The sequence below is a fragment of the Chlorocebus sabaeus genome, chromosome 3 (genome assembly GCF_047675955.1).
Source record: "Chlorocebus sabaeus isolate Y175 chromosome 3, mChlSab1.0.hap1, whole genome shotgun sequence".
In the NCBI taxonomy this organism is placed as follows: domain Eukaryota; kingdom Metazoa; phylum Chordata; class Mammalia; order Primates; family Cercopithecidae; genus Chlorocebus; species Chlorocebus sabaeus.
Window position 1 is genome coordinate 29447018 of NC_132906.1, and position 25874 is coordinate 29472891.

Genomic DNA, 25874 nt, shown 5'->3' on the forward strand with positions numbered 1-25874 from the left:
ACCAGAGGGGCAGGATAAAAACCAGGGGCCCTTGTCCCTTAGGAAACAGGACAAGAGGCCATTTCAAGAAGGAAGGAGGGATCGACGTGTCTAAGAACACTGCAACCTACCTGTAACGGAAGGGAAATGGAGATAACAAATATGGACAATGGTTTCAGAAAATCTGCTGTGTGAAGGAGTAGCACCTGCTGAAAGGGGATGCGGAGTTAATTTTTTTTTTCTTTTATAACATAAAAAAGTTAAGTGTATATAATGCTAACGGGAGAGACCGCATAGAAGACTGAAGATGCTACAGAGAGAAGGAGTAAGCAACAGGGTAACATTTCTGAGAGGGGTGGAGAGGATCTAGGTGGATTGACTATTTGTAAAGTAGTCATTGTGAAAGGGATGACCAGGTCAGGTTCTCAGACTGTATTAAAAACAACCACACAACTAACTGCGGGAGCAAGCAGCATCATTGCCAGCACCAGGGAACCCCAAAGAAACTGTCAGTTGTACTTCTTGTTGCCACCCTGAGGACAGTCAAGCTAGTCAGGCAGCTGCCTACTGGTCGACCCCCAGAGTGGTTGTCTGTGCCTGAGACTTTGTTCAAGCCCACCCAGTGCGGCAACCTCTTTCTTCATTCAGTGGCCCATGATACTTATGAAGCTACAACTCAGAAAAAGGGTTCTGGACCCACAGGCACGGTACTGCCAAAAAGCAAGCAAATGAGCCGAGTGCACCAACGGATGTTGTGATAAAAGTTATGATAAAAGGTCCAGGGACCTATTATGGGGGGTAAAGAGGATTCCCTCAGCCTAACTTGGAATTTGAGAAAAATTATCACATTGTTTTCAAACTGTCTAGCTACTTTTCACCCCTGGAATATAGCTGGCAGCTGCTAGGGGCAAGGATTGTGCCCTTTTTATCTGTGTCCCCAGTGCCTAATGCGGTCCCTGAAACAGAGTAATCGATGAGCCAGGAGGACAGGGTCCATCACAAGGAAGGTAGAGAGAAGTGGGGCTGAAAGATGAACCAAGGTGTATGCCTGTATTTGGTATTCTGTGAGATGGTAGCAATGAAAGTACTTTTTCTTTTCTTTTCTTTTCTTTTTTTTTGAGACAGGTTTATATTCTGCTGCCCAGGCTGGAATACAATGGTGTGATTCTAGCTCACTGCAGTCTCCAACTCCTGGGCTCAAGCAATCCTCTCACCTCAGCCTCCTGAGTAGCTGAGACTACACGCATGCACCACTATGCCCAGCCAATTTTTTTTTAATTTTTGTAGAGACAGGGTCTTGAAATGCTGCCCAGGCTGGTTTTGAACTCCTGGGATCAAGTGATCCTCCCTCCTCAGTTTACCGTAGTGCTGGGATTACAGGTGTGAGCCACTGTGCCCAGTCACAATGAAAATTCTTAAAGCTGTGCTGTAGGCCAACAACTCAAAGCAGTAGGTATGTCCAAAGACCTTTAGGGTAGCTCAATTGAGAGACCTAAGTAGGAGTTTTTATGAGGCTAAGGAATAGGTAGGAAGACAGAAATGAGGGTAGGAAGGACTAGAACAAGTGGTCATAAATTTGTATCTTGCAGTTTCAAATTGCAGGGTTAGAGCTGGTACAAAACAAAGATAAAAATTTAGGTAGACAGGATGATTCTGAGCCAAATGCCAACGTCCTCACTGGGCCAGGGGGAGGTGCCAGGATGTCTGTAATAACACCACCAGCAGCCATGAGGAGTGGGGCTGGAGGAATGGTTTCTGCCCTTCCCCTCTTCGTCTCTTTGCTGAATTCTACTCTTTAAAACTTAACTTACATGATCTAGTCTCTGAAACCTGTGCTTATCACTTCCTCCCCTTTTCCTCTTTTCCCTGACCCCCTCCCTTCCCATTCTCCTGAGGATGTGTCATTTTCTCCCTTCCATGGGCTCTAACAGCATCTTGCACAGCTTTCTTTCCTTTTTTTTTTTTTTTTTTTTTTTTTTGAGACAGGGTCTCCCTCTGTTGCCCAGGCTGGAGTACAGTGGTGCAATCTCAGCTCACTGAAACCTCCGCCTCCAGGTTCAAACAATTCTCTTGCCTCAGCCCCCCAAGTAGCTGGAATTACAGGTGACTGCCACCACATCCAGCTAATTTTTTTTTTTTTTTTTTTTTTTTCCTGAGACGGAGTCTCGCTCTGTCACCCAGGCTGGAGTGCAGTGGCCAGATCTCAGCTCACTGCAAGCTCTGCCTCCCGGGTTCATGCCATTCTCCTGCCTCAGACTTCCAAGTAGCTGGGACTACAGGCACCTGCCACCAGGCCGGCTAATTTTTTGTATTTTTAGTAGAGATGAGGTTTCACCGTGTTAGCCAGGATGGTCTTGATCTCCTGACCTCGTGATCCGCCCGTCTCGGCCTCCCAAAGTGCTAGGATTACAGGCATGCCATCGTGCCCAGCCTAATTTTTTTTTTTTAAGTAGAGATGGCATTTCACCATTGCACAGCTTTCTGAACTGAATTGCATATGCCACTGTCATAGCATTAATTACATTGTATTGAGATTTGAGATTTACTTGCTTGGATCTCCCACTAATGATTGTCAGGGTCCAAGGGCAGGATCTCTATCTTATTTGGACCAGATCCAACAGGATAGTCGGGTTAGTATAATTTGGAAGAGTGAGTGCATGAATGCATGACATTCCTGTGGACAGGGACAAGAGCACTGGGACAGTCAGAAGCAGAACCAGAAAGAGGTCATGAAGAAAGATTTAGATATGGAAGCTGACTGCAGAGTAAAATGATAATACCAAATACTTCCTATGTGCCAGGCATTATCTCAGCACTCTCTGTGTGACAACATCTCAGTACTCATAAAGACCTTAGTAGCCTGTGATACAAACAACTGAGTCCCGGCAAGGTTAAGTAACTTGCCCCAGTTCACAAGCCTAGCAGGTGATAGAGGGAGAGGGAAGACTTGGGCTTGTGCACTGCGGCTGGAGAGAAACTCAGTCTTACCCATGATAAGATCCTGCCTCCCACATGATACGGCTTCAAAGGCAGTGTTATGAGTTGAATTGTGTACCCCAAAATTCATGTGGTAATATCCTAATCCCCAGTACCTCAGAAGGCGACTGTATTTGGAGACAGGATCTTTAAAGAAGTGATTCAGGGCCGGGCATGGTGGCTCATGCCTGTAATCCCAGCACTTTGGGAGACCAAGGTGGGCAGATCACAAGGTCAAGAGATCATGACCATCCTGGCCAACATGGTGAAACCCCATCTCTACTAAAAATACAAAAATTATCTGGGTGTGGTGGTGTGCACCTGTAGTCCCGGCTACTCAGGAGGCTGACTCAGGAGAATTACTTGAACCTGGAAGGTGGAGGTTGCAGTGAGCCGAGATTGTGCCACTGCACTCCACCCTGGTGACAGAGTGAGACTCCGAGAAGAAAGAAAGAAGGAAAGAAGGAAAGAAAGAGAGAGAGAGAGAGAGAGAGAGAGAGAGAGAGAGAGAGAAGGAAAGAAAGAAAGAAAGAAAGAAAGAAAGAAAGAAAGAAAGAAAGAAAGAAAGAAAGAAAGAAAGAAAGAAAGAAAGAAAGAAAGAGAGAGAAAGAAAAGGAAGGAAAGAAGAAAGGAAAGAAGGAAAGAAAGAAAGAGCTTCAGTTACAAAGAGGCCATTAGAGTTGGCCTTCATCTAATCTGATTGTTTTCTTTACAAGAAGAGGAAATTTGGACACACAAAGAGACTCAAGGATGCACACAGATAGAAGAAAGATACAGTGAGAAGGTGGCCATCTGCCAGCCAAGGAGAGGCCTCCAAAGAAACCCATCCCACTGACACCATGATCTTCCACTTCCAGCCTCCAGAACTGTGAGGAAATCAATTTCTATTGTTGAAGCCATGCTGTCTGTGGTACTTTGTGGTACTTTGGTTAGTGTACCCAAGCTAACTAACAGGTCCTTGGAGCTGGGGAGGACTGAGTCCCTGAAGGAAAGTGTCAGGATGAAAGCAGATGGAAGGCCAAAGTTTTCCAAGCCTAGGTTATTAGTAGGACCATAAATGAGTGACTTAGCCACAGTTCCCAGGAGGCGTGTCTATCCTTACGGGGAACTGGAGGGCAATGCCCTGAGTCTAGGGTTCCCTTTGATTCTTAAATTTCCACAGCACGTTTCCAGAAGCCAGCCTTTCACATTCCCATCTCATTTTACGCCCACCCACCCACCAGTTGTTGGGAGTCACAGTGGGTGGGTGGTCTGATGTCTGGCTTGGACTCCAGATCCTGTCCGGGTATAAACTGCAGGCTGAGAATTCTTGGGAAGCCTCCAAGGCAGGACCACTATCTGTGCTCTCCCTTATCAAAGTGGAGTCATTTATATTTTAATGAGATTATTTCCCAACACAACAGTTTATCTTTCGTTTCATTTATCCCTTTGCCATCTGGTCCCCTTATGCTTGCATGTAGGGCTAGTGGCTTCCTTTGTCTAAGTAGATTTGTCAATAGTTTATAAATTTTCTTCTCATGATCATAATATTTATTTTTCACATTAGACAGACTCTTCTGGAGACTTGGAAGAAAGAGATTTCTTTTTTTAAATTTTAATGTCATTCCTTAACCTGTAATTTTTGTTTCTGGGAAATGTGTTTTCAAAAATTAATTAATTAAAGTGAATGAGCAAAAGTTTCCAGACCAATATACTTTCTGGTTCTGTTTGCTACTGTATAACCCAAACAAATATTTTACTTAAGGGACTAGACCAAGCTCGCCTAATAGCAAATGGTGCAGATGCAATGAAAGTGGCCTAGCTTCCCTCTAAATCGAAACCCACATCTGGGCAAATCCTATGTTCTGGAGATTTTTATTTTTATCTGTTTTCAGTCTCTTGCTTTAAAGTTCTTATCTTAAAGCTACTTAGCTCCTCTTTTTTTGGCCGCCTCCCAATTACTCTTGGCCTTCTTAATCACAAATCCAGCTCTTTCATCAGCATAGTTGATGGACTCTATTTACCATCCGATTAGCTTAAGTTTTCCCCTCCAAGACAGGGCTTTGGCATTCCAGTCCTATTCTAATGGCTGATGGCACTACATACCTCTCAGGTGCCTGGTGGGAAGGCCAGCCATGCCCATTGGCCATGGAACATGATCAACTGCCCTTTCTTGACCCAAAAAGCTCCATTAGGCCAGAAAATAGCTCTGGCCTATTCCTCAATGCATTCTCAGCACCAGCCACTGCCTAGTACACACTGAGTGTTCAATAAATAAATGAATGAACTGCCTTGTTTTCTAACACACCAACACATGCAATAATATAAACAGAGACTAAAACATGCTTTATAGGTGAAATACAACATAAGATTGATGTTCAGACCTTTCTGAGAAAAAGTGATTAAAACATCAGCAATATATTTTATTCATACACTTCATAGTTTCTAAGGGGCTTTGAATCTCCTGTGAGATTTATATCAACAACCCCATTTTAAGGACAAAGGAAACCTCACAAGGTTTTTGTGAGAATTAAATAAATCATGTATGTAAATCCTTATCACAATGCCTGACATGTAGTAGAAACTTTAGAAACAGTTGATGGGCTACCCTTTTTCTCTATCGAGAGTTTAAACAACTAGTACATGAAGGATTCCGATCCAGAAGTCAGGTTTCATGTTTCCTGGCCTGTTACACTTCCTGCGATACCTCAGTATTCCCCCAGCGCTGTTCTCAGGCTCTGATAGGAATATCTTTAGGGCAGCATTCAAGATACCCTAAGCAGACCAGTGACACTTTTCTGAACCCATCTTAAAGGGGTGAAGAACGAGAGCATTGTACCCTCACAATTAGAGAGATTGACATTAAAAAGCTGGACTGTGGAGTGTGGGAACCATGTAATTTTAGGGGTTACATACCCTGCAGTGTTCACTTCAAGGTTCTTGTGCTGGTTACCTGCCAACAACTCTTATACCCACCCTCCCCCCTGCAGAAAAAATGGGCCAGGTGCAATGGCTCATGCCTATAATTCTAGCACTTTGAGAGGCCGAGGCAGGAGGATCACTTGAGGCCAGGAGTTTGAGACCAGCCTGGGCAACATATTTTTCTCTACAAAAAAATTAAAAATCAGCTGGGCATGGTGGTATGCCTGTAGTCCCAGCTACTCAGGAGGCTGGGAGGATCACTTGAATCAGGGAGGTTGAGGCTATAGTGAGCTGTGATTGTGCCACTGCACTCTAGCCTGGTCAACAGAGCAAGACCCTGTCTCAAAACAAACAAGCAAAAAATGAAGTGAGGCTATTAAAACCTGGGAACTGAAGCAGAAAGCCATGCATCACTGGAATACAGTGACACTGTTCAAGCTTCTCTTCCATATAATAAATGCATCACTGAGTTGCCATTAGACTGCTATGCCAATAATGAATGATAACACTGTATCCCCTGTGGGCAAGGGGAACCTGAATCAATGCATCATTTTGAGATGTGGCTCGAGGTTTTGGTCTGGCGTGCCCTTTCTCTGGATATTTAAGGCAGAAATCATTTAAATAGCATCTCATTTTCCAAAGCCCATCTTCTAAAAGTCATGCTGATTTCACCCTTTCTTCTCTGGCCTTTTTCTTAGTGCCATCTTCCTGAAGATACAACTGGCCCACTCATCAGCCTTCTAGGTAAGTGGCACGGGCTCCAGCCACCTTAAGTGGACTACTTGGCTTCCCTGTTCACTGATAGGGTGTCCTGGGACAAGGCACTCAACCTCAGTGGGGTTTAGTCTCCTTGACAGTAAAATAGAAAAGTAAGCCTATTTCACAGCACTTCCCTGAGGATCAAATGAGGTACAGTTTGAATTGTTCCCACACAGAGTAAACAAAGGTAGGTTCCCTCGTGGCTGCAAGAAAAAAAACGGCAGAATGTTCATTATACTTACCCACTTGGCCACTTGTATCACTCCTTTTAGTTTGAATTCATTGACAGTCTTTTTCTATTTTCCAAATACACTGTAATGATCTACTGGTGACTTCCCAGAAGTGTCACACTTAGGTCAAATGTCTTGCTACCTACAGTCTTTGCAATTTCACATAGCTCCAGTCACCCAACTTGCCATCACTTCCCCTCTAACTAAACGCTCAGTGCCACAACCTGCCTCACACTTGGAGGTCTCTCTTCCTGGACCACCTCCTCACCTCACAACCTGCACTGGGCTGCTTCCCTGTCATTCACTCGACACACACGCATTGCTCCAGGGGCTGTTCCAGGTGTTGCGGACACACCAAGAACAAAAAACACTGTGTCCCTGCTCTCATGGAGCTGACATTAGGGGTATGGGTGGGGAGGAAAGAGCAGGTGGCCAGTAAATAAATCTATCATCTGCCAGCTCCTAGTAGAGTGCTAAGAAATAGAGTTGGGTAAGGGGATACTGTGATGTAGGATTAGTCAATGAGGCCTCCGTTATGAGGGGCCATGTGAACCCAGAACAGAAGGAAATGTGGGGGGAGTCTTGCAGAAAATCTGGGAGAAAATATCTCAAAAAGAAGGAACAGAAAGTGCAAACGCCCTGAGGCAGAAGAGGGCTCAGGTATCCCTCCCTGAGAGAGCTTTCCCTGCTCTCTCACAATTTGAATTATGTTCTCTCTTTCTTGGGCACACTATTCTTTTCCTTCATAGTGGTTTACCTCCATTTTATTACACATATATAATAATAATATATATACACACACACATACACACAGAATTTGTTTAACTGTCTCTCCTCTGGATTGTAAGAGCCATGAAGGCAAGGATCATACCTGTTGCTATTTTCTCTCATTTGTATATGCAGAGTTCACCCTCCTGTTTGGCATTTAGTTATTGAATGAATCAGTACATTAAAAATGATCATTAATGACATTGTGCAATGCATCACTCACAATGTTTCTCACCCCACTTGAGAATTTTCTTTTAGAGATCAGTGCATGGGCAGGGGAATCTCCCTTGAAGAACTGGCATGCTCCTTTCTTTCAGCTAATAAGCACCAATATGTCCGTTGCTGCTTGGGGTGCAAGGAATTTTAGGCTCAGTAAGGACAATTCCTCCCAATGGTTTGGATAGGACTGTCAGAACTAAATTCAAGTTGTTCAGATTCTCCTTCCGACCGCCCTGCCAACTTGCCTCCCTCTTCACCCTCCTAACAGGAGGTGAGCCCCTCCAATAGTGATCATTAACTCACCCTGAGGTTATCCCCTTGCTGCAATAATCCGCGAATTGCAGGTTCATTCAATGCTCTTTAAATTATTTTTAAAGGTTTTTTTTTTTTTTTTAAAGTAGCAAAAGAATGCATGACACCTATTGTAAACTGGCAAGTTGGGGGGTGGGATGCCACTCAGACGTGTACTGAGAAAGGTGATAATGAATTTGGCGTCAGCAATTCTTCAGAAACTATAAGAAAATACCCAGGTATTCGAATTGTTCCCAAAAGGGAAACAAATCCTTCTCAGCTTTCACGATGCGCTGAGGTTGGTTTTCTCAGTGCTCCTCCCGGATCAGGAGCTGGGGAACCTCGTGGCAAGCCCTGGGGCTCGGGATTCCCGGACTTTGGGCCTGGGAGAGAGGGGCGGCTCTTCTGTGCACACTCACCCCGCCCCCACAACACATACGCGGTCACGCACCACAGATGGGCACACGCGCTCAGCACAGCCACAGTCGCGTGCAACCAGGAGTGCACACCGCACCCACATCACACCGCATCCACAGACGCACGGGACCTCACACGCCTCGGCCACTCACGCGCACACGCGCCCCACGCGCTCACGCACGCGCTCGCGCGCACTCCCCGCGCACCGCCGCGCGCACACGCGGGTCCCGCCGGACGGCGAGGGGCGGGGCGGGCGCGGCCGCGGGTGCCCCGCCGGGCGCGGCCGGGAGAGGGCGCGGCGCGGGGTTCGCGGCTGGCGCTCGAGTTGTTTGCCGGCTCCAGGGCCGCCAGACGCTCGCGGGGAGCCCGGCCGGCTCGGACTGGAGGGAGCGGCCGAGAAGGAGCGCGTCCCGGGTCACGACGGCGCCCGCGAGCCGAGCGCGGCCGGGACGCGCATCATGGACCCGAAGGCGGGCGGCGGCGGCGAGGAGGACGACTGCGTGGACTCGGGCGCCGAGACCGGAGGGTGAGCCGCGCCGGGCCGGACCGCGGGCGGGGGGCGCTCTCCGAGTTGCGCGGCGGCTTCTCCCCGGCTGGGGACCCTCCTGATCCCCGCAATGTGACAGGGGCGCGGGGCTTCTCCTGCCGGATCCCCCGCTGCCTCCCGGGCGGGCCGCGCGATCCTTGGCTGCCCCCAGCAGGGCGGGCCCCACCCGGGGGAAGGAAAGTGGAAGGGCTCAAGGTTCAGTGCAAGCCCACCCATCCGGTGAGGCGATGCAGAGCGCCAGGCGGATGCAAAGACCCCTTGTCAGCATCGCTAGAGACAGGAGATGCTCTTGCACTTGTTTCCTCCTTCCTCGGGGACTTTCCTCCTGTAGCTCCGGAGCACCCTGGAGTCCGGCCCTGGAGATGGGGAGAGGAGGAAAAGCAGGGTGGGACACCCGCACCTAAAGTCTTTCCGAAGTCGGCTAGGAGGATGGCATTTCTCGTTATATGGCTTCATCGTGGGACTTTAATCTGTGCTGCCGAGTCCCCTTCCTCGACTCCTCCAGTCCCGCCGAACTTCGTCACCTCTAAGTGCACCTGTCCCAGCCGGAACCGTTGACCTGTTGTACCGGCGGGATAGAGATGGTGTTAAGATTAGGATCTAGCCCTGCCTTTTTTTTTTTTTTTTTTTTTTTTTTTTTTTTTTTTTTAATATTCTCTTCGCTTCAGCGGACTCAAACAATGAGCTCAAACCTTTGGAGACTAATTAGTTAGTCTCCAAACACTGTTTTCCTGAGCGGAACAAAAGACAAAATGCCTTTTAGGAGATGAATGTCATTATAAAGGCTTCCAGGCAGCCCCTATATCTAAAGGACTTTCCTGTGCAGAGTCAGCACCACATCCAGGCCACGGGTACTGACCCAGGAGGAAAGGATGTCTTTTCCTATCTGGAGTAATCCTGGGGGAGGGCGGGAGCCCAGACTGCAGAAAGCCTCATTCCTGACAGGTCGGAGAGGTTTTAGACTAATCTCAGGATTTGGCAACCCTGTGAGGGCAGGTAGAGAATCTAGGCCCACAATCGACCCAGAGTTCTAACCCAACCCCGGCAAAGCTCCCGACACAGCCCCTCCTGCCCCACCACTCCTAGCCCAAATGTGGGACTTTACTCCCTAGGGCATTCACCCAGCAATGGGCTTTCTCTGTTATCTAAACTCATTCATAGCTCTCTACAGCACCCAATTATAATCTAGTGGAGTAACCTGATGCTAAATGCTAAACTCCCTTTCTTCTTCCCACTCTTTGTATAAGTGGCATGTATCAACTTTAATTGAAGATTATTGGCTTTTTTTTTTCTGCCACTAGTTAGCTGGACTATGAATAGAAGAAACAAAGCAAAATTAACCAGCTTATTTGTAGCTGCGTTAAATAAAGCGTTCACTAGTCTATTCATTTTCCATTTGCAGAGCTCACCTAAAACATGTTTTTTTCAAGGGCTCTGTCTTAGAGAAGGGAGAGGAAGTCCTGACCCAGGGGGTGATATCGCCCCAGGATCTGGACATCAGCATGACAGCTGCCAGGCCTCCTGGGAGGGGCTGGCCACTCCTGCTGACACCAGAGCTTCTGTTCTCAGCCTCTGTCACTAAAATGTGTACTTGTAACAAGACAGAATCGTTTAAAGAATTCTTGGCCGGGCGCCATGGCTTACGCCTGTAATCCCAGCACATTGGAAGGCTGAGGTGGGCAGATCACCTGAGGTCGGGAGTTCGAGACCAGCCTGGCCAACATGGAGAACTCTGGTCTCTACTAAAAAAAAATACAGAATTAGTCGGGCATGGTGGCACATGCCTGTAATTCCAGCTATTCGGGAGGCTGAGGCAGGAGAATCGCTTGAACCCAGGAGGCAGAGGTTGCCATGAGCCGAGATCACACCATTGCACTCCAGCTTGGGCAACAAAAACGAAACTCCATCTCAAAAAAAACAGAAATTCTTACTGTATCACTAGCATCCTTAAGCTAAAGGTAAAATAGCATGTGTTTCAATGTATGCTCATTAGTTTTGTGTTTTCCGTGTATTCATAGAGCCCTTGAATTTCAGTTATCAAAAAGCTGTTCATCGTTTCCCTACTTTTCTGGAGCTTGCCCCTACCCCTTACCCTATCCAGTTTTCACAGAGATTGTGTAGAAAGCACATAGAAAACAATAAGTGTTTGCTATCATTAGTATTTTTAAAATGCAAATCTGATCATGTCTCTCCTTTTCAAACGTTTATGGCTCTGTTATCTACAAATGCAAGGAATTTAACGTGGTCTATATGCCCTGACTTCTGTTATGGAGTCCCTTCTTCCCTCCCTGGCCGCCTTGTTTCTCAGCAGGTCCTTCTGTGTGCCTTGTATCTAGCCACATCTGACAGGTTTTTCTGTTTCCTCGCCTTTGTCAAGCTGCCCTCTTTGCCAGCTCTGCCCTTCCCACCTGACATGCCTGTCTGCCAGGTGAAACTCTACTCTTCTTTCAGGACTCAGCTCAAGTGACACATCAGCTAAGGCAGTGATCCTTAATTTGGGGTCCATGAATTGCTTCAAGTTGTATGCAAATGATGTGCTTCGTGAATTTGTATGAGAAGAAACTTATTTTTTTAATCAAATTCTCAAAGTAGCTGGTGATCTCTTCCAAACCAAGTTTGGGCAAGGTCTGAGACATTTCATTTTCAACACACTGTGTCTGAGGTCTTGCGAGACATCCAAGTAAAGATGATGAATCAGCAGTTGGGTATATCTGTCTGGAACTCAGTAGGGAGGGCCGCATGATGACGTTGCATTTGGGAACTATTTACCTAAAAATAGCAATGGAAGCCCTGGGAGAGACGAAATCAACTGAAGGTAACAGCAAGCACTTTCTTAGCATTTAGTATGTGCCACCTACTGTTCTAAGCCTTTATGTATTTCATGGACTCCTCGAATCCTTCAACAACTCTGTGCAGCAGCTGCTCTTTAAGACCAGCCTTGAGAAACTACATTTAAATGCCCAGTCAATGAGAATGAGCTCATAAAGGAGCCTGAGAAAGAGTAGACATGAGGTCAAAGAAGGAAGAATATGAATCATTGAAGCCAAGGGAGGTTTGAGTTTTTGAGAAAGGAAGGAGAGATCAACTCTGCTACTGAGAAACTGATGAAGATGAGGAAAGCTAAATGTCTTTTTTAAATGGAGATGATGAAGTGAAGGAAGAGTGGTATTTCACAGTGGGGTGGTGGAGATAGGAGCCAGATTAGAGTGGCTCTAGAAGGCAGTAGAAGGTGAAGAAGAGGAGGCAGGTGAATTCCTTTGTCTGGAAAAAGGAGAAGCAAAAAGAGGCAGTATCTAAAAGGGAGACTGGGATGAAGAAAGATTTTCTAAACATAGGCGCTAATTGAGCAATCAGTGCAATAGAAAGGATTCTATAGAAAGGGAAAGGAGAAGGAGGAGAAAAGATGATCATCTGTAATGTTGGCTTGCTTGCTTGCTTTTTTTTTTTTTTTTTTTTTTTTTTAACAGACAGGGTCTCTCTGTCACCAGACTGGCGTGCATTGGTGGAATCATGGCTCACTGCAACCTCAAACTCCAAGGCTCAAGTGATCCTCCCACCTCTGCCTCCTGAGTAGCTGGGATTACAGGCCTGCACCACTGACACCATGCCCAGCTAATTTTTTTTTTTAATTTTTATAAACACAAGGTCCTGCTATGTTGCTCAGAAACTGTCTTAAACTCCTGGCCTCAAGCAATCTTTCCACCTTGGCCTCCCAAAGCACTAAGATTATAGATGTGAGCCACTGCTTCTGGTCCTGTAGTGTCAGCATTCTGAAAAAGTAGAGGCAGATGGACTTCAGACCACAGGGGGATGGATGGCTTTAGGTAGGAGGCAGGACATCCCCTCCTGCAATTAAAAGGGCAGGCAAGATGGGGTTTCTCTTTGGTGTAAATACAGCCCTCCACCACCTGAGGAGAAAAGAGATTTGAATAGTTGTTTGGGGCAATGTTGAGCGGGTGCCCAGTTGAAATTTGCAATTACGTATTTATAGAGGTACAAGTTCCCCTAGTTATTTATTTTCTCACAGCAATGCTCAACTACCTAGGGTCAGGCAGAGAGAGATAGTGGATAGTTAGGATCATCAAAATTTGGGGTAAGGGGGTGTGAACAAAACACAGAAACAAGAGCTGTCAGGGTATTGCTTAAGCTGATTATCCATCCTTTCAGCAGCATGATGGAAGAAACAGTTCTGAGAAACTTCATGCATCCCACTGCCGGTGGCTGTGTTGGCCACTTTGAAAGTTAGTCACAAGAGCCAGCCTGCTCTTTCAAATTCTGGCTCCTCTACTTAGGGACTGTGAAACCTTGATCCAGTGACTTAACCTCTCTCTGCTCTCAGTTTCCTCTTCTGTACAATGGGGATGATGACAGTACTACCTACCTCCTAGGGTTGGTGTGAGGATTAAATGAGCGTATATATTTAAAGCCCCTAGAACAGTGCCTGTTCAGTGCCTAGAATCCTAGTGCCTGTTCAGTGTCTAGAACCCTTAGGACATGATCATTTCTCATCATACTGTATTATTATTGTTATGAAGAACACTCCAAATTATAAACTTAGAGTTTTATATAATAAAAGCCGGGTGCGGTGGCTCACGCCTGTAATCCCAGCACTTTGGGAGGCCGAGGTGGGCGGATCACAAGGTCAGGAGATCGAGACCATGGTGAAACCCCGTCTCTACTAAAAAATAGAAAAAAATTAGCCGGGCGCAGTGGCGGGCGCCTGTAGTCCCAGCTACTCGGGAGGCTGAGGTAGGAGAATGGTGTGAACCCGGGAGGCGGAGCTTGCAGTGAGCTGAGATCCGGCCACTGCACTCCAGCCTGGGCGACAGAGCGAGACTCCGTCTCAAAAAAAAAAAAAAAAAAAAAAATGGTGAACTCAAGTCCATATGTTTTTCAAACTCATCACAATAGATCCTCTGTTGCTTTTAAATACCTTAAGTAATTTGATCATTCAGAACATCTGAGAGACTACAGGGCATGCCTCAGTATTCTAATAATTATATTTTACAGATGAGGAAATGGAGACTCAGAGGGCACATGGCTCGTTAGAGGCATGAATTGAAGTCTGGATCTCCAGTGTGCTTCCCACCTAGTGAAGTTGCCTCTCCAGGAGCTGTTTGATCTGTAATTAATTCTTGTTTTCTGCTCAGACATTTTCTTTTGCTTGAAATGCTGCTGTTGCCTACTTAATACAAGCCAAGACTGAAAGCAAACTAGTATTCTTCTGTAGCAATTGATGTCATTTTGAAACTCCCATTTTCCAAATCCACTTGAAAGAAGCCTTGTGCTCTTATGTACTTTTCGTTATAGCAAAAATTGGCAAGTCGACTGCTGATGGTGGTAAACTATCTTAAGAAACAGAATCCCTTAAATAGAAGGACAGCCAGTTCCTTGTAAACCCAAATAAAAGCCAATGCTTTATAATGACTGTTTCATTAGTGATGCCTTCAAGATTTGGCATGTAAGCCACTCTTTTGCATGTGATGGATTATTTTCATTCAATAGTTTGGTCTGGCATTAATGAACTTCCACTTCCATCTCAGCTATCACTGAGCTTCTGAACATGTAGAGCCATACCATGCCCTGTTTCTTTGGAGGACCTCCAATTGATACTTCGCTGTGACTTAAGACGTAACAAAAAATCAGGGGTCTAGACTTTAAATAGGTGGGTGGAAAAGAATAGGTGGAGTGAATTTTTAAATGGGACAGGTCTTTTAAAAAGATGAAAGGGGAAATGCTGTATAGAAGACCAGATCATTTGTTAGTACTTTGTTATCTTTGTATTTAAGGTAGAGCTAGTTAACACTAAATTTAATTCAGTGCAATGAGGGTTAACAGATGAGGTCCATGATGCGTTGAACTGATGTTTTACAGAAACATCAAGATCAATTTTACAGGAATGCCAAGATCAATTCTTATGCCATGATTTTCCTGGAAAATAATTTAGGAAGGTATTCTGTATGTATGTAGTATATCATTTGGTAGCTAGGCTGCTGTCTGATAGGGTAAACTGTTTTAAGTACAGAACCTCTATATAATCCCTACATGTAATAATGTAATTAATATAGTCAAGGGACTGCATCTAACTTTCTGTTCATTATTGGCACAAATACTAAGTAACAATTGGAAATGTGTCTATATTTGTCAGGTGTGTGAATGTACATAATTCTTGTATTAGTCTGCTCTATATCGTGTATAAATTTTTCATTCTAAATTCACCTTTCATGCTTCATTCTGGCAGGGTTGAATGTCTTATGCATAGCCAGCTAACTAAATTCTTCTGATGTGAGACCAATAAACAGAAATCTCAAGGCAGGTACCCTACTGCTGTTCCTTCATGCCTAAAAAAACTGGGGGAGTACAGACTCGTCCAGAGAACCCTCATCAAATACCTGGTTATTCTCCGAAATGGTTTGAACCTATTTATTTTGTGCAAAATTGTTTCAAGCTTTGTGGTTTGTCTTTCCTGGCAGTATTTCTAGTAAGTAAGCTTTTGAGGTTATTTGGAGTATATTTTAAGGGCTATAAAAGTATTTATACCTCAACTCAGTCTATATTTCCACCCATGATAATTTTTCTAAGGAAAAGAAAATAAATATAAAGCTATATTCATAAATAATCTCATTACTGTGTGTTTTGTAAAGGTGAACAACCAGGAACGATCATTTAGCCAACAAAAGGGTTGAATACATTATAGTATATTACTCAATTTAAAATGATAATTACAGGAAATGTGTAGCAGCATGTTATGATGGTATCAAGTGAAAAGAGCAATTCAAAATTGTGTCTCCATCATTATGGCAACTGTGTACAAATTGCATATACTGAGGATCAGAGGCTGGAGAGCAGTGGGAGGCTGTAGGTGACTCTCTGTGTGTTTCTGTTGTGACAGTGGACCGGGGTGAAAGTTGGACTGCAGAGCCGGGCCATCCATCACAGAGAGAGGGGTTTGTGTTTTACACTAGTGAGCTTGAATTTCATCCAGAGAGAGACATGATCAGATTTATCCTTTGCAAAGATTGGCTGCTGTATGTGGAGGGAACTGGAGCAGGATCAGTGTGATTGTCAGAAGGCTGACCATTTGGCAGGCCCAACCCGGTGGTGCCCTTAGTCTAGAAATGTGGAGGGACTCATAGAGGGGCATCAGTTATGCCAGCACCTGTCCTAAGACACTAAAATACTGTTGCACTTTAAGATTCTTGAACTATGTTTCAAGTGTAAATTTCATTCTACATACATATCCATCTGTATGCAGATCTTTAAAATGTATGCATATGTGAATCCCATCTGCTTCAAGAGAATTTGGAAAATCCTAGCTGAAGATACACATTTTAAAGAATAAAAGAAATAGAAATATCGCACATTCTTATTGTGTGTTGTATTTGAATAGTCATGACATTTCTTTAAAATCTGTCCATCTCGAGATGATTTTATTGTAATCGAGTTGCTTTCCTGTTGCATCTACCACAGTGGATGTTTGCTGAGCAGTCACTCAGTTTATATATAATTACATTTCCAAGTATTGTTCAAACGTTTATGTCCTGTATGGTTCCAGAAAGAATTTAATGCACCGGTACTGGGTTACAAATCCTGGGCTTCAGAACGTTGCTAATCCTTGACCCTCCCCTCTCTGTTGTCTCCCTTAGCCAGTATGTCACCATGTGCTAGCCAGTCAATCCATTCTGCCTTTGGACTCCTTCCTTTCCACCCACCATGCACACTCACTTCAGTCACTAATCATTGCTCACCTCCTGGTCTCTGTACAGATAGTATCACTTTAATTTCCTAGTCAATAAAATAAAAAACTGAATTATATATATCTCTCTCTATATATATATGAATGCAGTTTATAATATATAAAGGGATATGCAAATGTTGGTAGTTGTTATTCTTTCCAGTTTTAAAATTCATTGATTCCATGACTACTAAAGTATTTCATTTGCAAAAGTGAAAACCACATGTTGTTTTCTTCCATTTTGTTCCTCAACCAATAAATCAATGCAGCATTTTGAGTGATGTAGGTTATTTTAACCAGTAAGAGGCATGCTGCTTATGATTTTTAAAAAAAGTTTTGCATGTACTTTTTAAAATGTGGCAAGAAGTTCAGTGGAGTGAAAACTGGATGATTTAAGAAAGGCAACGGGAGACTAAGGAGATAAAAGAAATGTATATCTATAAAATTAAACATAATTAAGCAGTTTATTTGCATAACTACATCCCATAACTTCCATGGCAGAATAAATCCCTACGTGCTAAAGTGATTAATTTCCTACTGAGAATGACTTTGGGACACTAGGAGAAAAAAATAAATAGCTTCCATATCAAACTTGTTGCCAGAGAGGAAAGTCTTAACAGCTACAGAAGTAGGGCAGAAACTTACTAGAGATTAAGCAGATCCTTGGCTAGAGCCTCACTGTTACAGAGGCCGAATGCCAGCAGCTGATTCCTCAGCGTAGAAACTGAAAGGGCGATTTCACTCCAGCCTTAGCCTGCCTTTTCCCTTTCCCTATCACAGCTCACATCCTGTTACTCTAATATCTGGCAGGCTTTCTTCTCAGATAAAACTGAAATCAGTGGAAATATCATTGTGCCTTTGTTTCCTGGTGGTCAGCCCCACCTTGAATGCGGAAACCTTCAAAGCTGAGGTTCCCTCTCTCCTCGCACTGGGATCCTCTGCTTAAGTCAACTAAGAACATTTCCCCATGGTGTGGTGCGAACATTTGAAGGGTGCTCATTTGCAGTAACCTTTTGAGGGAATCTGCGAGTGATGAGTCTGTTGAAAACTTTGGGACTTCTCCCCAGAAAAATAACCATTCAAAATTTTTGCTAAACCTTTAAATGGCTTCTTCCAAACCCCATCAGAGGAATTGGCAGAACTCATATGAGGGCCCCCAAAATTCTAAAGTTCCTTTAAAGTTTTGCTTTCAAATTCAGACATAACTTTGTTTTGCATAAAATGAGCCTTAGCACTACAGTTCTTAATTGGTGACATTTCTTTACCAGTTAAATGCTACTTACCACTGACTTTAAAATTCTGGCTTGAATAAATCATTTGGATAAAGAATTCTACTAACACGGAGGTCTTGTGTTTCAGGTCCGACTACAGCCACCTGTCCTCCACCAGCAGTAAGTATCGTTTAAACATCCTTCATTGTTGTCTAACAGTCCCCGGAGAGGTCAGTACCATAGAGGCCATGTGTGTACAAGGTTTTATAATAGGTATGAATAACCAAAGGCATCCTTGCCAAAGAATGTGGTACAGAATGCTGTAACTCTGGAAGCGGAGGCTTTTCCCGGAGAATCTGATCATACAGAAATTCAGCCTTGAGGATGTAACCTGGGCTTTATCAGCTACTTATGGATGCTTCTAGGAACATCATCTCTGAAGAATCTGAGGTAGCACTTTCATTGAACAAACATCTATCAGATACCTGCTACCTCAGGCAAACAGAAAGCTCAGAGCACAATTCCTGGATCCCTGCGGTTGCTCCAGCTCATCTCTTACAAAATCTCTTCCCTTGCATGTCTGCATCTGCAGGCAAATATCTTCCCTCTCCAATGGAGGGAACATCTATCTCTGGCAAAATCCTGCAAAGTGTGTTAACAGTTGGAACAGTTATAGCTAAAGTGGAAAAGTGATAGCTAAATTCCCTAATTATAACCTACATTAGTTATACATGCCAATACATATGTACATCGATATACATATATATTAGTGTGTGTAACCGATGTAGGTTATAATTAGGGAATTTAGCTATCACTTTTCCACTTAAATGTGGCTAAAAGGAATACAGACATTTTTATCAATCTATCATCCTGTATTTGTAATTCCTGGCTTATAGGTGGTTATTATACGTGGCAAAAAAATGATCAGGAATATGTTTACAAAGACACTTTAGTTATTTAAAAGGTGCTTATATTTAATATTAAAGTCCAGGTAAATGTGCTGTGAGAAATTATGCCTCATAACTAGAAAGAATTGAGAGTGATTAAGATTACTACATAAATGACCAAAGCCATTCAGATTGATTGAATACTTATTTTAAATTAACAAAAATAATTGTCTTATAATAAAAGCCCTGATTGTTTAAATCAGTAAATATTAAATTGTTTTGCCCTATCTCACTAGCCTGTTAAACTCTCAATTCTAAATAGTTCCCAAATGGAGAGACACTTAATTGGATTATTCTATTTATTGATGTTCTGGCTTAGTTTTCCTTTGCAATAACAGACTGAGCAGATAGTTTTATATCTGGATTTGTAATTTAGTGTCAAATTATATTTCATTATTACTATAACTGCAATGAGCAATTTCTGGTCAGTTCAGCCAATTGGAGACCGAATGTTGCCCCTTAGTTATTAAGAACCATTAGTAATAATGAGAATAATGCTTCAGAGATTTAAACTCATTCCCCAAAGCTCCTGCATTTGTAAAACCAGAGAAAGCTCAGTTGAACCCTCTCTCTCTGTTCCACCATTTTCATTCCACTCAGTTTTGCCCAGAGGCTACATTTGTTTTCAGAATGATTTTTCTAAAATACTTGTGTTAAGCCTTAGCTCAATTTGTAGCTCACAAATCAGTCCTCTGGGTCACACCACAACACCTCTGTAGTTATCAAAACTGGTAATTTGGTTTGAGATGTTTTCCTCTCCATTATTTTAATTGCAGTCTCTGAGTTGGAATTTCTATTAGTGCAGCTGGGATCAATACCCTGCTATTGCTCTTCTTTTCTACTTTAAATGTTTGGTGGTTCCTGCCTCACTCTTCAGTGTTGGGGCCTCTTCGTGAGTAAGTGTGTATATGTGTTTCAGTTAGGAAATGTATTTGACTACAAATAATGGTGGGAAATGATGGTTAAACAAGTAGGGATTAGTTTTCCTCTAACACTTAAGAAAAAGGAAAAAAAAAAAAAAAGTCCAAGGAGGCAGTGTAGGTCTGGTGCAGGAGCTCCTTCCGTCATCTGGCTACACGGTTCTCAGCTTTTGGCTTCCTTCCTCAGGCTTGTCATGTTATAACATGGCTGCCTCCACCCCAGCCATCACATCCTTGTTCTGGGCAGGAAAAAGGAAAGGGGAAGGGCAGAAGGTACCTGCCAGCTGAACCATCCCCACTTTTTAAGGAATTTTTTCAGAGACTCTACCCAGTAATTTTTATCTCTATTGGCCAGATCTTGGTCACATGTTTATCCCTAGTTACAAGGGAGTCTGAAAAATGTTATGTTTTCTTTGTTTACATTGTCACATGCTATGGTTCCATTAATAAGGAAGAAAGGGAGAGTGGATACCGGGGCGGGGCGGGTTGGGGGAAGGGGGGAGGGTTGACTGTCCCTGCCTCAGCACCAGCAGGGTGCGTGGCCTGCCTCTCCTCCCAGCCAGGAGCATAAATCCTGGCCCCACCCACTTTCAGGAGAAGGCTCCTGGAGCAGTCAGTGAAGAGTAACATAGTTGACTTTCTGAAAAGATTTGGAAACAATTTTAAAACCTAAAGTCTTAAATCCTTTAAAGTATCAATTTGACAATGCTACAATAAGAAAAAAAATATTTTCTAAGTAGATTTTAAAAATAATGTTTCCCCACAAACTACATAATCACAGGGGTCTGAGTGGAGAGAAGGGTAGTGACTTTGTTATTTATCCTGAATGATTTAGTTGCAGGGCCTCTCCCAGTCACAGTCGAGACTTGGGGTGGCACTGTCTGTGTCCAGAAGGGTCCTGGGCTGCCCCTGCCCTACAGCTGCATCGTCCCAGTCCCAGTGTGACATGCTGGGAGCAGCTCCTGCATCTCACTGTCACTCTGCCACAGCTGTCAGCCTCTCTCGACTCAGTGGCTTTTGAATAATTCCTGATTCCTGTTGGGAATTGAGAGTTAATTCTAATCATTCACTATTACAAAGTGGATTTTTCTGCATCTGCAAGTGGTTCTTACTCACCATTCACATGATGCTTTTTTACCCGTTTGTTCCTGAGCTCACAGGCACGGAAATGCTTCCTTGGGGTGAGCTAGCAGGAGCATCGACCTTGTGGCCTGTTTGTCCACAGCTGAGTTTTCATTACTAGGGATTGTAACGAGACCTCCCTCCAGAGAGCACCGTTTTATTTAGTTGTTGTCTTTTTCCTCAAAATGCAGGGGGCTGCTTCCTCATGCCAGCTGCCGCATGGGAGAAAAAGAAAAGTTATCACTAAGTGTAAGGTCCAAGAGTGGTGGCGTGGTTAGGTGTCCTGAGTTCTAGTCCCAGTTCCACCATGAATTAGCCACGGGCTCTTGGGTCATTCGCCCTCTCTGGGCCTTCGTTTCCTCCTCTGTAAATAAGATGATTGGGCTGGAAAACCTTTAAGGGCCCTTCCAGAAGCTCTAGGAGGCTGAAATATGAATTTCCAAGAAACTACAAAGAGATGGAAGGAAGGAGGAGGAAAGAAAGAAGCAGGGAAGTACTGAGGCACTTACACCTTTTCTCTTTGCTCTCTTTTTGACCCAGAATAAAAATCTAGAGGCCTGGGCATCCTGTCTCGTGGCCTGTAGTGTAAATCCTAAAACAAGGGACGGCCAGAATCAACCCGAGCTTCTCTGAACTGTGAGCTGCCTGTAAGTTGGTCACAGTAGAGAGACTGTGGTGAAAGGCAGCAGCTGCTTTTTGCCTCCCTCCCCTCACAGAACTGCACAGGTCTAGGGTAGAGGCAGGCATGGGGACTGCTGGGCATCGCCCTCTTTTCGTCCACCTCACAGATCATGGAACTGCACTTCGCCGACTTCTCCTCTATCCCTGTCCAGATCTGGGGGGCGTGGCCGAGGGGCTTCTTTAATGGATGGTTTGGTTTTGTCTGGGTGAATTTTTTCCAGTTGCAACTGTATCATTTACCTTTTACAGACTGACAAGGAAGGCAGGATTTTTATTTTATTTTATTTTATTTTTTTCAATGTTTTCCGAAAGGCTAAACACACTTTTGGCACTCAGGAGATCTCAAAAACTCATAATACTTGCTATGGAAGATTAATTTTTACTTCCAGAATCCTGTTTTTCCAGAAACCTGGTGAGACCATCAAGCCACTATGTACAATTAACATTCTTATGCGGTTTAAATAAAAGGGAGGAAATTATTTATAAATGAGAGAAAAGAAAAACAATAATTATGCCAGGAAAAAAAATCAACTCTGCCACGTAATGCTAATGAAATCTGTATCATGTGTGATTGAATATTTCCATTCAAATTAAGATTATAATCATACTTAGAGAATTACTCTTAGAAGATATTAGGAACTTAAAAATTATATTTTTAGGAAACTATGACATTTTTTGAGGATATCTAGCCCCAGAATAAGCCGATAGGAAATAGTCAAAGAACTAACTAGTCCTATTTGAGGCTGTTCTGAAGGAACCTTCTCTATTTTCTCTCCTAATTTTACCTCTAAAACTGTTCCTCCTCAAAACTCAAGATAGTGATGAACTCTTTATCTGACACCTTCAGGAAGTGCCAGCGATGGCAGGAATGCCTTGTAGACAGCAGAAAGCACAAATGGTAAAAGATTGGGTGAAGTGATAGAGGGTTTCTCCTAGTCCCTTGACAATTCCCTGAGGAATTCTCTGTGGCTGTGGAAGTCGGGGAGAAAAGGCCACGAACAGTGTGCTCTGCTGATCTGAGCCTGGGAACATGTACCAAGCTGTGCAAAAAGGCACGCATGATGGGTGGCTGTGAGGCACTGAAACTGTTTTTCAACCTACTGGGGCCTCAGATTCCTGCCCACTTCCATTTTGGTCCTACCTTCTTTTTCCAGCTTCTTGCTCTGTCCCTCCAGTAACTCAGATAGCCTCTCTCCCTGCTGACATCCTCCCTGCTGCTTTCCTGGGGTTGCCGTGTCTGAACTGCCCTCAAAGCAGCCTCAACTAGGCGCAGCTGCTGTTCAGGGCCCCTGGATAGACTCTTATTGAGGGAAAAGGGGTCAGGTTGATCACAGGTGTTTTTCAACTAGGCAAGTCCAGGTGTCTTGGTTAATTACAAGCCACTGTAGCTGGTCTAGAATCACCACCGGGGCTTGTCAGTTCTGCTTCGCTGCTCTGTCTGGGAAGACATCTCATCCCTTCCTGAGACTGTCTTTTCTCACAGCTGTCTCTTTCCACATAAATGCTGCCTTCTCCCTCTAGTTTCTCAGTCATTTCAACATTTTCTTACAAGTTCAGGATACTGATACAATAAATGTTTTGATTTTGGCCTTGGCCACATTTTTGCAACCCCTCAGCATTTTGGAGGGAAAGATGAGCTCATTGTGATATAATTAAGCAATTATATTTGTGATAAGCCAATGTAGGAGCTTTGAAAGCAACACATGGAAAAGATATGATTACATACTGTAGAACTCCTCACCAATGGGGAATACGTGAATACATATGATCTGTGTCTCCATATCCAAGAGCTAAAGTCAGACTTGGGATAATGAAGTATTTATTATGTTCTTTCTGTCTTCATTAGAGAAGATGATAACTTATTGACAGATTTTGCTTATTTTAGAGCCAGTTTTTTTAATCACATCTCCAGAAAAGGAAGATCAATGTGTCAGAAGAGATGCTAGTAGCCAATTTAACTTTTATCCATTTGTAAATGTTAGTCTTCATTTTTTCTTCTGTATAAAATACTTTCCCTATAATTCTCAAAACAAATATTCTTTCAGAGTCTTATTCCATAAGATCTAAGCAAAACTCAAATCTGTTTAATTCTCATAAAGAACAATTTTAGCTATTGAACTTGCTTTATTTTGTGATTAGCATGAAGTTGGCAGTGTTCACAAGTTGTGAAAAGACTCAAACATCCACCAGCTTCACACCCTACTGCAGTAAAAGTGTCATAAAGAAAAGTCACCAATATTCTCTGAATTAGAATGTAGTCACTTAGAGTTAGTTGTATACCTTGAGTGTCTCAGTTCAGGTCTGCCCCTATTTTCATTAGTTTTTTACTTCCTTAGCTTCCAAAGGGCTTATTAGTAATACTAATGATTGTTTGATATACTGTAATAAACCCAGCAGTTGACATAAAACAACTGAAAGCACTGGGGAGATGGTGTACTTATTTCCAAGTGGGGGAAAATCATAGGGTTTTGAATTTCTACTCTACCATCCACAGAGCTGGAAGCACTTGAGTGTGCAACTTCCAGCCAACGAACCCCAAATAAGAACTATTTCCATTTTTATTACATTTAAGACCATGTCCTGGCATAACAGTCATGTTTATTCACAAAACTGTTCTCAAAGGAGATTCAGGGTGAGCTGTGGCACAGCTGGAATGAGTCTGCAGCCCTGGATCGGGTTCTCCATGAGGGGCTGAGTGTTGGTCGATGGTGTCAGTGATAACATGTTCCATCTTGGTGTGTGGTCATGGCTGTAGAAACAAGTGAGGAACCACTGAAATGCTGTACATCTGGACAGATCAATCTGATTTCCTTATCCAGTCTGTCTTCTTTTGTGGCTTTTCCTTCAAAGTGACTGCAGAATTAAAGCTTTTACTCAGTAGTGTCTATTGCATTCCAGGAATGGGGCATCCGGTATGCTTATAGCTACTGTCTCTGTAGGTGTATGGGAGAACGCCCTTAAGGTTTCTTTTCCCTCACTCCAGCTTTCCCTAACTGTGGAGAGAGGGCCCTGCTGCTGGTGGCTCTTCCCACAACCCCAGGCATTGAAGTTTTCTGTGGAAGGGCTTTGGGATACTTGTCAGGTCCCTGGGCCCTCCTCCTAGGGCTGGGGCCATTTAGCATGTAGCTGGTAGGTGACACTAATAGGCCACAGGCCTGGGTGTGTCATTTATGGCAGGTCTGGGTTTTGCAGCCACTCAGGTGGTGGCTCAGCCATAGCCTCAGAGCCACAGAATGCCAGCTGTTGTGGGTCAGGGCATACTGCTTGCTTCACATTGTGTCAGCTGCCCAGGGGAAGGTGTTAATGGCCTAGTAGAGCATATAGAATCACCAAACTGGAAAACTTGCTGCTTAGAGTGTGGTCCAGGGATCACCAGGAGCTTGTTAGAAATGCAGAATCCCAGGCCTCCCGAGGCCAGTAAGTTGTATGTACTGGAAGTTTGAGGAGCACCGAGCTAGCCCATCTCTTCGTTACGCAGGCGCGCTCTGAAATCATCCCTGATACACATGGCTTATCCGAATCTCTTACTTTTGGGTTCTAATTTTTAAAACCTATAGGCTCTAGGATCCACCTAATATCTGGATGAAAAAGTTTTTCACTTGATATTTGCGTTTTTAAGTTGATAATTGAAAAGAAAAGATCGTGTTTACCCACTGAGAGTGGTTTATTCTAAAACACAGGATATATCCCTTATGAAGAGGGTAGAGTGTGTGTTTGGGGTTTCAGGTAGCAGCCTTACCTGTTGGACCATGAAAGTGGCAAATGAAACTTCTGAGATGAGATGAAGGAACTACTGAAGCTGAACGTGTGAGTCCATTAGATTGTTATTTCATGGTGTGGGGCCTGTATATTCAGAGTCCTCTGAATGGGGACCTGAAAAGCTAGGCAGTGTTAACTATCTGACAGTTGATAAGAAAAGAGCAATAACCAAAGATATGCATCAGGAAATCACAGGGTAAGGACAATACATGACACAGATAACTCCTTTGATGCTTTGCTCTGCTGGTATCCATTTCCAAAAAAATACGGTGTAGTCTTCTGGATTCAAAGGTAAGTTTTAGTTGTGTGACTTCACCTCCAAAGAGGGTGTTGGTTTCTATCCAGGATATGAAAGAAAAATGGAGGCAGACTTCTCATTAGTACTTTTTTTACCTCCCTGAAAAGCTGAAGT

The 25874-nt window shown here is 43.7% G+C and overlaps 1 protein-coding gene across 1 annotated transcript in view; it reads left to right on the forward strand.

Annotated features, from left to right (window-relative positions):
• The first annotated feature begins 8849 nt into the window (after positions 1-8849).
• FAM124A (family with sequence similarity 124 member A) overlaps positions 8850-25874 on the forward strand; it is a 61133-nt gene continuing 44108 nt past the window's right edge. Inside the window, exons 1-2 of the mRNA XM_007960444.3 lie at positions 8850-9066; positions 18182-18213. Of these exons, the coding sequence (XP_007958635.2) occupies positions 8999-9066; positions 18182-18213 (100 nt within the window). The 5' untranslated portion in view covers positions 8850-8998. The remainder of the gene's footprint in view (positions 9067-18181; positions 18214-25874) is intronic.